The sequence below is a fragment of the Bacillus rossius genome, chromosome 2, assembly GCF_032445375.1.
Source record: "Bacillus rossius redtenbacheri isolate Brsri chromosome 2, Brsri_v3, whole genome shotgun sequence".
NCBI classification, from domain to species: domain Eukaryota; kingdom Metazoa; phylum Arthropoda; class Insecta; order Phasmatodea; family Bacillidae; genus Bacillus; species Bacillus rossius.
Genome location: NC_086331.1, coordinates 129,100,695 through 129,115,455, shown reverse-complemented (window position 1 = coordinate 129,115,455; position 14,761 = coordinate 129,100,695). Strand labels below are relative to the sequence as shown.

The window sequence follows — 14,761 nt, the reverse complement described above, 5'->3', positions numbered from 1 at the left end:
TATGTGCAAAGGGCACAACAATTTTGGTTGCCTGTGTGGGCAAGCTAAGTCCAGACATATACAATATTAGACTATGACTGGTAAGGAGTCATTTATTCTCCTAACCCGCCACCCCTCCATAGTTTCATAAAGTGATGCTTCTATCAATAATAATTATTTGAAAATACTTGGCAGCACAGTGGAAGTAAGAGGTTCATTAAAAATATGTACATATAACAGACATATTGAAGCAGACATGTCTATTTTGATTCTTCACTTAAAACAATGCGAAGTAATGTACAGGAGCTAGAGCAATATGAGGCAGAAACAAACAATGTATATTCGTCAGCTGCAAGTACAATCTAATTACATTTAATTCCAACTGTATTTGGAAACACAATAAAATAATTAAATTGTGTAAAAAAAAAATCTTTACATTTATCTAAAGCCAAAGTTTCTACATAGTTGTCTGTAAAAAAAGTTATATAGAATCCTCATCCCTGTTTCTGTTTATTATTACGTAAATAACTATAGGAAATCCACTAAATTGGAATTTTTTAAAGAAGTTTGCAGTAAAGTAAAATAATAATTAATGGTCTTTGGTGCATGTTATCACAAAGAACCAAAAAGTTGTTTGGTAACTTTTTTGTGGAAATAAAACTAGAGGTGAATGTAACCTGTGTATGAACGTTATAAAATTGCTAAGCTTTTTGATAGATCGTATTTTTTTCATTTGACCTTATCCAATTGCTGAAAAGAACCTAGTTGCTTATGGTGGAAAATTATTGAAATAGCAAAGAAATTGAAAGTAAACATAATTAATTTTTTACTACAGATGGTGTTCATCAAAATCAAATGTGTATATAAAAGTTCACTATATAAATGTATAGTTGAGATCAATCTCATTCTTGTCTTGCTTCTCAATTTTTTTTTTGGTCTTATCTCACACTTAGAAAATGTTTTGTATTCTCTCTTACCTTTAATAAAAGCAAAAAAAAAATATTAAAAAACATTAGAAAATTATATTTTCTGACAATACAAATATATTAAGATAATTACCATAAATATGCCTGAAATACATTTGGAAGAAGATGGATCATAAATTTTTATGTTTTTCCATAGCAAAAGTAAATGTTGGCTTAGAATCACGGTTGGTCTTCATTTCAGTGTCTTATTACAATATGTTTTTAAACATGGTGGTATCAACCCTGTTCTTATAAGCAAGAAAACACAGCAGAACAAGACATGCTCAAGTCAAATGTGGACACAACTGCTGATGTTAAGAATCATGGAACATGACGTGACTTACTTTAAGAACAGACAACAAACAAATACATATTCAAAAGACACAGAAAAACATAAAACCACAAAAAAGCAGGCAACAGAAAATAATTAAGTTTCAAGACCCCACAGTAGAGCCCTGTTAAAACGTTCTTACTCATAACATTTTCCTGATTGTTACATCATTATTTTACAGTTCAAGCTGTTTCATCATACAGGTAGGGTAAAAATTTCCTGTGCATGAAATTTCATGTTTAAAAATTTTTAAGCTTATAACATCATAAATTAGCATAAAAAATTTAAAATTATATATATATTTTTGCATAATGATTGCCATTAAACTATTTAGTCACCTACTGATTCGTATCAAAACAACAAATTGATTCCAAGAAGTATTTGTAAAAACATAATTTGATTATAAAGTTAACAATATAACAATACCTACCCTAGAAATTATTCTACAGTAGAAGAGGATAAGTAAAAGCAGATACCTTTCAGCAGCACTTTATTAATTGTAAGTTTTCTTACACGATACCCATTGGAAAATGAGTGAAAGGTCAAAATAATTAAAGGAAAATAATAATCAAATAACTAATGGTAATAATAAAAACATTTTCCAAATACTTGAAAACTTTTCTGTAAAACAAGATTACCAAAATAAAATAGAGGTCGAGAAAATTATTTTCTGCTTATAAAATTTTTCGGCAGATAGGACTTTTTTTTCCCATCCCTTTGAAAAGTGTTATAACAAAGTTCGGCTGTGTTCTAGAAAAAAAGCCCAGTTAGTAAAAAAATCTGGCCAATTTCATAATTCTAGTTACAGATCATCAAGAAGTAATTAAAAACCCATTTAGGTTTACATAAAGTAAAACTTGTTTTTCAGATAAGAAACTGTCTCAACACCAGAAAAAAAAAAGCAGCCTCACCTGCAGTGAAAGTAGAGAGTAACAGCATCCTTGTCCAACGACATGATCAACCAAAACTTGGGCAGAGGCGGCAAGTGTGACTCCAGGTCATGAATCCAGTCGCACTCATCTGCCGAGTCACTGCTGTCCCCTTCGTAACCTGTACACATCATATGGGGGAGCTGAATTGTTGCCCCTTGAATGAGCAGCCCTTCAGGATTTTTCTGGAAATGGTTTGTTTGTACAGCGACTGGAAGGGCAGCCCATCCAATTTCTGAAAACATGTTTCTTTAAGAGTTTAAATAATCCTGAAAACTTACCCCTTGGACGGGCAGCCCATCAGGATTTTTCTGACAGTGGTTAGTTTAGGTTAGGTTAGGTTAGGTTAGGTTAGGTTAGGTTAGATTAGATTAGGTAAGGTTAGGTTAGGTTAGGTCAGGTCACTTTACAAACTAATCACTGTCAGAAAAATCCTAAAGGGCTGTCCATTCAAGGGGCAACAATTCAGACAAGCTTTCAAAAACACTACTGTTAGAAAAATCCTGATGGGCTGCCCATCCAAGGGGCAAGTTTTCAGGATTATATAAACTCTTAAAGGAGCGTGTTTTCAGAAATTGGATCGGCTGCCCTTTCAGTCTCTGTACAAATAAACCAGTGTCAGAAAAATCCTGAAGGGCTGCCCTTCCAATGGGCAACAATTAAGTCACCCCCATCATATAACTGTGGTTAATTTAATCAAACTTATTTATTTTAATTTGCGACACGCCCACTGACCGTTGAGGAACAATAACGGTGGGCACGAACATACAAGAAAACACAGACACGTAAATGCAGTCACTGCATGTGGCGACGCCCACAAGCAGTCGTGACAAAACAATAGGGCACTGCACAAGTGCAAGGTCCACATAAAAAAGATAAAACACTGAGCCATCGCCCGATCACCGCCTGGTCGGCCCGGTGTGTTCGAACAACGACCGCTCGGCCTGGTGCTCGGACAGTGACTAATATTACATCCTTCCTTCCCTTTGTGCGGGCAGTGTCCTGGGCTCGCTGACGTAATTCTCAGCCAATCACGGCGCATGGCAACAGAAACTTCCACGAAATTCTTACTTCTGTTCCCACGACGCAGCAATTTTGTCTCTCTCTCACAGTCCCTTGGTTGTAGAAATAACGAAGGAGAATTACGTCAGCACGCCTTCCCACAAAAAAAAAAAAAAAAAAAAAAAAAAAAAAAAAAAAAAAAAAAAAAAAAAAAAACCAGTGAATTACATTCAGAATAACTTTAAAAAGGAAAAACTTTACATCTAACCTGAAATATGACAAAAAATTTATAACAAATTATTATTACTGGATTGCATGGGGAAGGTTGTAACCTGTGTTGTTACAAGACGTAACTTGAAGAACAGCGTAAGGGCCTGGTTCATGCCGCATCCTTGGAGTGTATGTGACCTGTGTGCCACCGAAAGAAAAAAAAATGCTAAAAAAACTCAGCTGTTGACACGAGGCCAGAACTTCTGCCCAGCAAACGTTGTTGTGAAATGTAATAAAATAAATAATTAAATTTTTTTTTATCCTTTCTTGGTAAAAACCGAGTTACTGGTAGAGGTTACCTAAATAAAAAAAATAATGAATTTACCACAAGGTTACCTTAAGAGTAACGGTCACTTGTAATAAAGTAAAATTATAACTTCTTATTTTTCGAGAACTGATTTCAATATGAATGATAGAAACAAGACATGATGTAAGCTTTTGGACATACGCCATTCATTAGAAGAAAACTACAAAAAACACAAAAGACAAAAACACAAATTAAGCAAACAATTGCTTTGGTTATTTGTGGGGGATTTTTCGTTCTGTTAGTCAATTTTCTTTGTTTTTCTTTGTTTGTTGACCATATTCCTGTTATGGAATATTATGTGGTGTTTATATCCTGTTGGCAACAGCAATTGTTTGCTTAGTTTGTGTTTTTTTCTTTTGTGTTTTTTGTAGTTTTCTTCTACAGACATACATGTGCTTTAGGAATGGCGTATGTCCAAAAGCTTACATCAAGTCATGCACTCCCATTGCACAAATCTTTCAAAGATAATATGATAGAAACAAATTGCACTTTACCATCTTCTTCTGTTCCGTGAGCACTCTCCACAATGCTGGAAACCTCGCTGCGGTAGCCGAAAGCTTGGTGCCGTTTTTGCCACAGCACGGCACTCAAGCGCGAAGGAGACATTTTCTGGTCCATGCTATAGCTCTGGCTTCGCTTCATTTCCAGCATATCATCCACGGCTGTCCTGCATTGACACAGCAAACAAAATGCACACATTCATACTGCACTAATACAGGAATAGAGACAATGGGCCTCAATCTAACAATTTTCAGCTACAAAAAAGAAGCTAAAATACTGTGGCAGGAATTGTAAATATAAGACTTACAATTACCATCTTCATACTTGTATACATAACTACTTATAAATACAACAAAGTTTAGCTAATATCCATACCAAACTAATTAACTTATAAACTTATAGTTTTTAAGTCCCAACATTTTCCCCATAAGGACAATGTATTTATTTTCTGCATATAAAGTTTCCCGATAAGTGAATTTCCTGCTTATTAATGATTGCTTTATAAATTTCAATACATGCAAAAAAATTTTTTCTAAAAACCTAACTATTCCAACACTTATCTTACCTGTAAAGTTTAACATGTTAAAAGGTTTACTTTATACTTTAAGTGCATTTTTGTTTACAACCACTGCTATACCGTAGATGTAGATGTAGATCATCATCATCATCATCATCATCATCATCATCATCATCATCATCATCATTACGAATAGTGCAAAAATTTTACAAAAATGTGGTAATCATAGGCGTGCCTACAGGGGGGGCCAGGTGGGCCATGGCCCCCCTAATGTAATCACTCAGATCGGCATTTTCTCTAATGCGTTCGTTAATATTCGTATATTCCTGGCACTGTGACACTCAAACTGTTTTTCAGTGTTGCAGCGTGCTAATTAACAATATTTTTAAACTTTTTATCGTTCTGGAAATACAGCCGCCTTAGTTCATTTAAAAAACGAGGTCCCTTAAAATGGCCAAGCAAAAAAAAAAATTTAAGAGGTTTGTTAAAGTTCTGTTGTCTGAATTGCTGTGTTGGCATTCACTAAAAAGTTCATTTCAAGGTAGATCTGGACCAAGCTTTTTGAAAATTCGAGGGGGAAAAATGTGTAAGTACCCTTTAAACATTGTCTATGAAAAAAAAAACACATTTTCAAGATTTTTAAAGTATACGGATATAAATATTAACTAGTAAACATATCTCGTTGATACTGCACAAAAATAGAAACACAGCAATGAGTGAATGTATTTAGGCTATTTAATATTCTAAATTCAGCTTCTGATCTAAAAATTTAGCAGGGCCCCCCCTAATGGAAATGTCTGGGCACGCCTATGGTGGTAATGTATCTTTAAAGACAAATAAAATAGAAGCAGTAAGCATGACGAGATTGAAAAATCGTTGGCTTGGTTTAAGCAAATTCGGGCATTGAGTGTACCCATTAGTGGTTTAAAATTTAAATTACTTTATATTATCTTCATGAGTCAATTGGTAAAAAGTTCAAAAACTGATTAGTGCTAAATTGATATTTCCTGCTAAAAATCTTTTTCTGCTTATAATGTTTTTTTTTTCCTTATGCCCCATTATAATAGGGTTCTACTGCAATATATATTTTTAAATATCTCAGCTGCAAATGAAAACACATTAAAAAATCTATGCAAAAGTTTGTAGAAATCCCTTATTTGGACAGACAGAGCACTAATATAATGTTATTCCTGTACAAAATACATACCTTGCTTGATTTTCATACGTAGTTAAACTTAACGATGGAGACACTGTCAGAGAAAACAGATCCGGTGTTGGACTGACGGCTCCTGTGCTCGCGAGTACTAAACTCTTTCTGTCAGCTGAGACAGCATACATGTCTTCACACTTCTGTTTGAAAGCATCACTTACTTCAGGACTCATATCATTCACATCTGCTTCTTCTGTTGTGTTCAATGATTTATATGCTATTTCTTGAAGAAATGTGCTGTTTCTCAACTCATCAGCGTTTGAAAATATACCACTCAGAGTGTTTACATTTTCATCACCTGAAAGAAACTCAACTGTCAAACTGAAACAATCAATAAACTATAAAATTCAAGAAAGTTTGGATAAATTATTAAAAGAAATTCATAAAGGTGCATAATGCTTTTGATTTATTTCATTGTAAATAACCACAAGACCAGAATAGATATAACATTCATCGCTTCTTCGAACTGGTAGTACAATTATTTTGTCTTGTGTCAGTTGTACGTAAGATTATGTAGCAAGTGAAAACATGGTCCAACAATGAAATGCATACAGGGTTTGTTCATAAAGTAACGAATGTGATTTTACTGTGAAACGACTGTACGTCGCAGTGCGTGTGAACCGCTTGGGCTGGACAGGGGAACGCTTAGCTTCACAATACGCCCAATGTCAGTCTGCTCCGAGCAATGGCTGCATCAGAATCATGGATTTTTTGAAACTCATCTCAAAGACCATATCACAACACGAAATACAGCAAACGATCAAACTACGGTACGGGATCAAGTTCCGTGTGAAACTCGGCAAAAGTAACACCGGGGAGTCTGCTCTAACCTCTTCACAAGTTTGAAGGTGACTGAAGATATTTCAGGAGGACCGGGAAGGGGTGACAGCCTACCCCCGCTCTGAACGGCCATCAACCACACACCGGCGAAAACGTGACTCGTGTGCGTGAACTCCGATCGTTGAATGAGTTTTGGAACGATTGCACAGGCACTGAAACTTTAAATAGCCACTGTGCACACTTGGGTGTTCTGCCATGACTATGCTCCCAGTCACACCGCTCTGCACGACCGTGAGTTCCTAGCGCAGCACAACTTGGCAACGCTGCCCCAAGCCCCCCTCCCATCCCGACCTGGCTCCGAGGACTACGACCGCCCTCCAAGGACACAGTTTTGACAGCATCGAGGCTATCCAAGTCGCTGTGCTGACCGCTCTGAACGAGGTTCCCATCAGGGCTGCCAGGGTGTGGACCGTGACTGAGAAAAACACTGGAAAAAATGTATGTGTATGTATGTATGTATGTATATGTGTATATATATATATATATATATATATATATATATATATATATATATATATATATATATATATATATATATATATATATATATGCACGAGGGGAGTAATTACAAGATTTCTAAACATTTGCAACTATATCTTCAATAATCTTTTCTTCATAATAAAACCCTTACATTAATTTATGAACACACTCTGTACAGTTATTCAATTTTTATGTCTTCAGACATACAAAATTGCGGAAGAAAAATGATCTGTTACAACACAGAAACAGGTTTAGGTGAAAAAAAACACTGAATATGAGCAGTGATCTGGCTGGCCACGCCAAACCAAAACAGACTTATTTATTGATGCATGGATTCAACAGGAAAGAAGCACTTAATTCTGACATATTGCTGACACATTGGACACCACAAAGTTCATTACAATTTGGAGAATGTGAAAAAGTGTTCACAATGGTCGACGAGGCAAACCACAGATGTTAACAAGGCCCATGAATGAGATAGTTTATCAAGCACAAGATGAGGTATCACAACATCGGTGCTACATATTTACAGTCTCTTATTAAACATGCTAAAATGCTGGTGCACCTTAAAATTATGATGAAACCATCATTCATGTTAATAAAGGTCTCATTTTTAAAGTTTGTATAGAGGCATAGAGACTTGACTTGACTATCTCAGGGCACAACATCACTCAAACTGTTGAGGAGAGGTTTCACTATATCGTCAACAAACATGTCCAATTTTCAGCGACAGGGATGCTCTGAATATAACTGCACACAACACTTCATACTATCCCGTGGGTTTTTCTAGGTGCCTCACACGCCTTAGCATGCCATACTAACTCTCCTACTTAACTGTCAAAATAGATCTGGTTAAAGTTCATGAATATCTATCTTTCCCGCCTACAAATGGAAAGAATTTGAAAGCAAACAGCGGGAAAAGTGGTTCCATCCCTAACTCCGCCGTGTGTACGCTTCTGATGCATAGGTCTATTTAGAAAACTTTGCATATGTACGTAAACAATGTCTAATAAATGGATATGCAACTTCTGAAATTCTGTGTTCCTTAATGGGTTGACATTATAAAAATACATTTCGTGGTAAATGCGATAGCCAAATTGACTAAAGAAAAATTTGAAAATAGTGTTGATTAAACCCACATGCTGATAATACAAAAACTATATTAAAACTGGTATGGTAAAGAACTAGATTAGAAAAAAAATGATTAGTAAAAAATTGGTTGTCTGAAAAGTCGGTTTACGGACGATAGTTTAACGTGACGTCATAACAAAACATTGATGAAATGATTGCATACTTTTATGAATAAAATTGGATCATTTTTATTTTAATAATAAAAGAATAATTAACCTTTATTGCCGAAATTGTTGTTTGTAATAAGCAATGAAAACCACATTAACTTTTCACTTCATTTTATAAACAGTCGACGAAACAGTTCACGTGTAGATGACTTGTAATTAATTTTAAAAACTGGCATTTAGCTATAAAGTTTAAATATACCGTATATACTCGTGTATAGCGCGCCCTTTTTTCCCCTCAAGTAAAGGAAAAAAATAAGGATGCGCGCTATACACGGGAAAAAAAATTTTTTTGGGGGGTGAGGCGGGGAGGAGTGGAAGTCGTTAACTGCCGGGTGACGGGTGACGTTTCTGGCCAGCCCCCACACATACGCACAAGCAACAAGGCCTCTGTTTCACACACACACACACACACACACACACACACACGCACACGCGCGCGCGCAAGCTCGCACATCATGGTCTCTTGTTTATTTTTAGACCTCCCCCCTTTACAGAAAGCCAGCTCAGAAGCTAGTAAAAAGAGAGAGAGAGAAAGAGAGAATGTTGTCACCAGTCCCCCCCCCCCCCCCCCCCCCGTCAACTTCTTCGCTTCCTCCATTCCTCACCGGTGAGTCATCAAGTTCTCCGCGCCAGCTTAGCAACGTAGCGCGGCACGCCTCCCTCCCTTCCTTCCTTCCACGTACCAGTTGTGACGATATAGCGCTTCATTATCTTCCGTTTAGACAGCAGAGTTTATGTATTTTCCTGACGCATCACCACACATCAATTTAAATAATCAGGTACCACAAAATGTTAGTAAAATTTATTTATGGGGGAAAAAAAAATTTCAATTTTTTTTTTCTTTGGAATTAGTTGCAAAAATCGTGGTGCGCGCTATACACGAGGGCGCGCTATACACGAGTAAATACGGTAATTATGAACAAGTTTTCATATAAATAAACTGTAATCAAATATCTATCATCAATTATATGGTTCACCATAATTTTTTAGTAAATTGTAACATAACCTATTATTACTGCACTCGCCGACAGCGTAACGGAACACAGCGTAACGGAACAATGAGCGTAACGGGACAGAGCGTAACGGAACAATGTGTGTAACGGGACACTTTTTCGTGCGTACAGCCGGCGTTCATCGATTTATTAGACGTTGTCACGTCAAAATACTATAATAAATATAGTAAATAAAATAAAATGTATTACTTGAAGCAAACTGGTGTGATGAGTAGATCTCCTTCCAGAACTCCATACCATCATCAAGGTTTGGCTGAGATAAATTCATTAAGCTGAGAGGATTCATAAGGACATCCCTTTTCCTACGGCTTCCACAGTTCTCATCTTTGACTAAGTAGTAAAACTGACCCTCTTGGCGAACCAGGTACCCACTAACATGAAGTTTCTGGAACTCCTGGTAAAAAAAAAATGTTTTAAATTAATTTAATAATGCATGCTTTATACAATAGTAATTCTAAGATAATTTCACAAATGAATTGTACATTACACAACCAAAAAATGTTATTTTGATGCTAGGTAGATTTTATTCCGGGGACATCATGCGGCATACAAGCGTTACAAACCCATAAGTTCTAATGGTGAAGCAGTACTGCAAACATTTTGTTATTTATTTTACTCTTCTGTCTAGATTATAAGTGTTAATGGTTGTTTAAATTAAAAGCTTTTGTATACAGTGAAAGTTAAAGTTATGCCAAGTCCCTATTTTAAAAACAAGTTAAATGTCCTGTTTATTACACAATATATTTATACTACCTCCATACCCAAGGAAAAAAAAAAGCTTTTTTTTTTATCACACTGTTAAATTTAAAGTAAGGATAAGTACACTGAATTTAGGATAGAGATTAGGAAGGATAGGATAAGATTAACCATCCATCATAATGCACTTATGTAAACAAGTCATAATTGTAAAACAAATAAGTAATCCACTCATAATGCTTTCAATAACTGTATTTTTATTTATGTTCTTCAGACTGACAATTTTATCCATTCTAATTATTATTATCTTATTATTTATCATCCTTCTTTTCTTCCTCTCTTCAACTCTTTTCTATCTTTTTCCATTTACTTATACTTGAGATCTGAATTTGCAGGTATCGAAAGAAAATAATTTATATAAAATATAAATTATTATAAAATTGAGGTTTTATCATGATGTTATTTGCCAGAAACAAGTGATTTTTAGAAAAGACTTTTAGCAGTTTAGAAAACTTTATTATATTTTTTATTAATTAAAATTTTGTACCATACCCACCATCAGTCTAGAGACTTTAAAGGTGGGCACAACAAATAAAATACACACAGATATAAAAAGTAAAATACAAATACACATAAAAAAAAGAAATAACAGATTAAAAAAAACAACTAAAAAACATAGGATTAAGATGTATAAACAGACAGCAAAAGGATAAAAATAATACATAAAAATTAACACATAACACAGACTAGACACTGTTAGTAGGACAGGACAGAACACAAAACCACAAAATTGTGAGAACAAAAATAATCAGAACATAAACCAGCAGAACTAATACTACAATATTAAACAACAGAGTTTTAGAGTTGGATATCTATTGGACTAAGTTAATTAATCTAAATAACTAAATTATATATATTATTTTTTTATTTTTTTATACAGTATATCAAGTATATCAAGATTATTAAACATAGAAATTAATCTAAAGATTAAATCATTCCTCAGGTAAGTTGTGCATAAAGTAGAAGTTAATCGACTAATAAATTGTGGAACTCTTAGTCCTATATTATTCACTATATACTTACAATTAAGTTTTGAGCTATAGAATAGCATCTAGATACGCTCTGCAATCAGAAAGATTAGATAGATCAGGGAGGGAAAAGATTTTTTATGATTAATGATTTTGAACAATTTGTTTTGAATAGATTCTATTTTTAAACTATCAGAGGAGTTAGTTGAATCCAGATAACTGAACAATACTCTAATTTGTACCTGGTTACTGATAAATAGAGAGAAAGGATAGAATCAAGATTAGTACCATGATAAGTGATAAATTTGATCAACGCTAGAGTTCATTTAGTATAGGGACTTAAGTAGTACAAGTGCCTTTTGTTCCTCCAGGACAGAGGATGGTCGTGTCAGTCAGCGTCTGTAGGTCGCATGTCGGGCAGTGGCTCATTCACAATATATTAACGGGGTGAAGAGAGAATTTTGCGGCAGTGATCTGAGCGCTACCTCTTATAATTAACCTTTTTCATCTTTCAGAACTTTTATTTAGAATTCAGTGACCATTGACATAGGTACTAGCCCGAAGCAATGAGTGACCTCGCCGTTGTTACAAGGACCGAGTCCTTTGGCTTGTTCAATAGGGTACAAAACAAGCAACCACTGGACTGACTTGCAAACAGTTTTTTTAATACTCGTACTTTCTGCTTCTATTTCATTTTAAATTAAAACTATTAAAGCAACACAGATTATTCTTTCACGATTCACAGACAAAAAAAAACTTGAGCATGCAGTCTTAAGAAGTTTGATCAGAAAAGGAACCAAAAAGCCAAGGTTTGGGTGAGACTCAGTTACATTCACCTGGATGAACTTCTCGATGCACTGGTTTGGATCAAACACGAACTGTAGAGGGACTTTCTCCAGCAAGCAGCTGGGGCGGTAGGGTGAAGCAGACACGTGGTCTGCTACGAACTTCAGCATTTCCTCTTGTAGTGGAACCACATCCAGCAAGAACGCAGCTATCTCGTCTCTCATTAGCCACTCAGTCTGATACACAGAAACCATCATCCAAATATTAAATAAACCTCTTAGAAAACTTCAGATAGATGTTTTCACAGTTAAAATAACAACTTTTTGCTTGGTTAAAAAACAGTAACAAGTTTTTAATGTGACTAAATAAAAAACTTTTCACAAATATTTTTTTTAAATTCTGAATTTTAAACACAATGAATGTTAATTAAATCACTCTTCTTACAGAATATCCTAACAGGTAAAATTCAATACCTGCATACTCTCCATTAAAATTAGTCAATATTAAAAAAAAAATTGTATCTTCAAAATTATAAACAAAGACAGCTCATAACAATCAGCTGAACAGCCTCTTTTAATAATTAAAGATACTGTGAACCTTGCTATAAAAATAACCTACATAACATTTCCCAAATTTAACATAGGCCCCATTTATTTGGTTTTATTACTTGATTTTTAATACTTTTTTTTACTTGGTTATAAACCAATCCCTCACTTAGCTCGTCTTCAAATTGTGCAAATTAATTGAGTGCAATGTCAATTTTAATGCCCTAGTCTTGAATAGCACATAAAATTCAGTTAGCACGAAACTGCCACAGGAAAAAAAAAGTCGGGTATAACGCCACGAAGTCTGCTTCAACTCGGTAAACAACAGATGTTCCGTGGCATACAGGAGGAAGAGATGCGCGCACAGGTCTGACTACACTATCGGCTGTTGTACAAATATCAGCTATGGTAAGTTCAGTTGGGGCTATGAAATGTAAGCAGTTGGAATCATATTGGAATCATGGCTTCCAAGTGAGAGCGTAATGCATCGTGTTCAAGTATTTGAGACAAAACTAGAAGTATTACGGCATGCAGAATCTTACGAAGGCCAAACTTATGTTGGTTGCACTTTCGTTTTAAGCAAGTCAACTGTGCCCACAATCGTATGAAATATGAACTCTTATCAAACGTTTATATAAGTCTGATGCTGTTGGTTGTACTAGCGGGAATATATTTGATATTAGAAACCAGAACAGAAATGAACAGTTGATTCACATGGAAAAGGTTTTTAAATAAATGGTGCAATGAAAAAAAAAATCACAGACTGACAGGAATTGTGGGAACTGAGCGGTGATACGTGAATGAGCACTTTAATTTTTGAAAAATTAAAATGTAAATAAATGGACAGAAATATCAGTTTCACTGCCAGTAAAGGATGGTTTGGAAAGTTTGTGGAAAGGTATGCTACATGAATTGAAGGTCACGCCCGGGCGGGCAAGCCAACCAGCCGACTGACGATAAGTACCATTACGCAATGTCGTATTTTTCATACAAAGTATTCGAAGGTAAGCTTATAAAGATAAATGGTGTGACATATTTATCATTGAGCATTATTCTACGCATTTAGATTATGTAAATAATATTTCCCTACACATTTAGGAACACATTAAGTAAATTAGCATTGCTATTTATGGAGACCACTGCTTCCGAATATGCGATTTCGAATAACACAAACATTTTTAGGAACACATTAATCATGCTAAGTGAGGGATTGGTGTACAGATTTAAATTATATAATGTTAAAATTCCATGACACATTTGGGTCCATGCTCGAGCTAAGCTCGAAGATAGTATTTGAATACAATGAATGGGACTCAAGCCTAACTTGAGTGGATGTTTTCATGGACTGATATGTGCTTGCTCGAGCAAATAACAAGCTTGGACTGTCACAAACTTTTTCCGTAGTTGTTGTAGTTCTAACGGCTGCCGCTAGATGCTACTGTCTTACGTTTTAAGTGGCTTCGGGTGTGCTGCATCACTCCAGGAGAATTACGGGGTTTTTGCTGTGGTGAAATGGCGAAAAGATCACACAAGAGTGACTAATTTTATGAACAGGTAAAAATGTTATACTTCTTTTGGTTCAAAAGCTGACAACTGAAGTTCTGATTCTTTGTACGAACTATCGTCTGAATATTCTGACACATCAGGTTTGCATGCAATTATTAAAAACCTACCGAATGTGCTTGAAACTTGTTTTACCCACACTTAAATACATAACAGTTTTGTACATATCTTACCAGGAATGATTTTATTTTATATTACAGATAAAGATTTTGCAAAAAGCAGTAAAAAGAATAGCAGTTTTTCTTATACAACCTGACCTGATATTGTACTTGAATACAATATAAAGAAAACTGGAATTGGCTCATTGAGATAAATTACTATCCCTTTTAAAGAATATCAATAAAATGGTGGGGAAAACATTTTTTTCACACATATTTTTGATTGGAATCATAAATTTATTAATTTTGTTCAAAAAATCCCAAGGCTGATTGGAACAAAACTAGTTTGGAAAGGTTGATGAAGCTCTTGGAAACAGCAGACTTCATTCGGCGCTACGGACAC

The 14,761-nt window shown here is 35.1% G+C and overlaps 1 protein-coding gene across 7 annotated transcripts in view; it reads right to left on the bottom strand.

Moving 5' to 3' along the window:
* Nucleotides 1-14,761, bottom strand: part of LOC134529823 (KICSTOR complex protein SZT2-like) — a 186,302-nt gene that overhangs the window by 74,649 nt on the left and 96,892 nt on the right. For all 7 annotated transcript variants that reach the window (XM_063364304.1, XM_063364309.1, XM_063364308.1 and 4 more), the window contains exons 30-34: nucleotides 12,203-12,388; nucleotides 9,832-10,036; nucleotides 6,009-6,309; nucleotides 4,278-4,450; nucleotides 2,187-2,325 (exon numbers count right to left, since the gene is read on the bottom strand). In XM_063364304.1, coding sequence (XP_063220374.1) covers nucleotides 2,187-2,325; nucleotides 4,278-4,450; nucleotides 6,009-6,309; nucleotides 9,832-10,036; nucleotides 12,203-12,388 — 1,004 coding nt within the window. The remainder of the gene's footprint in view (nucleotides 1-2,186; nucleotides 2,326-4,277; nucleotides 4,451-6,008; nucleotides 6,310-9,831; nucleotides 10,037-12,202; nucleotides 12,389-14,761) is intronic.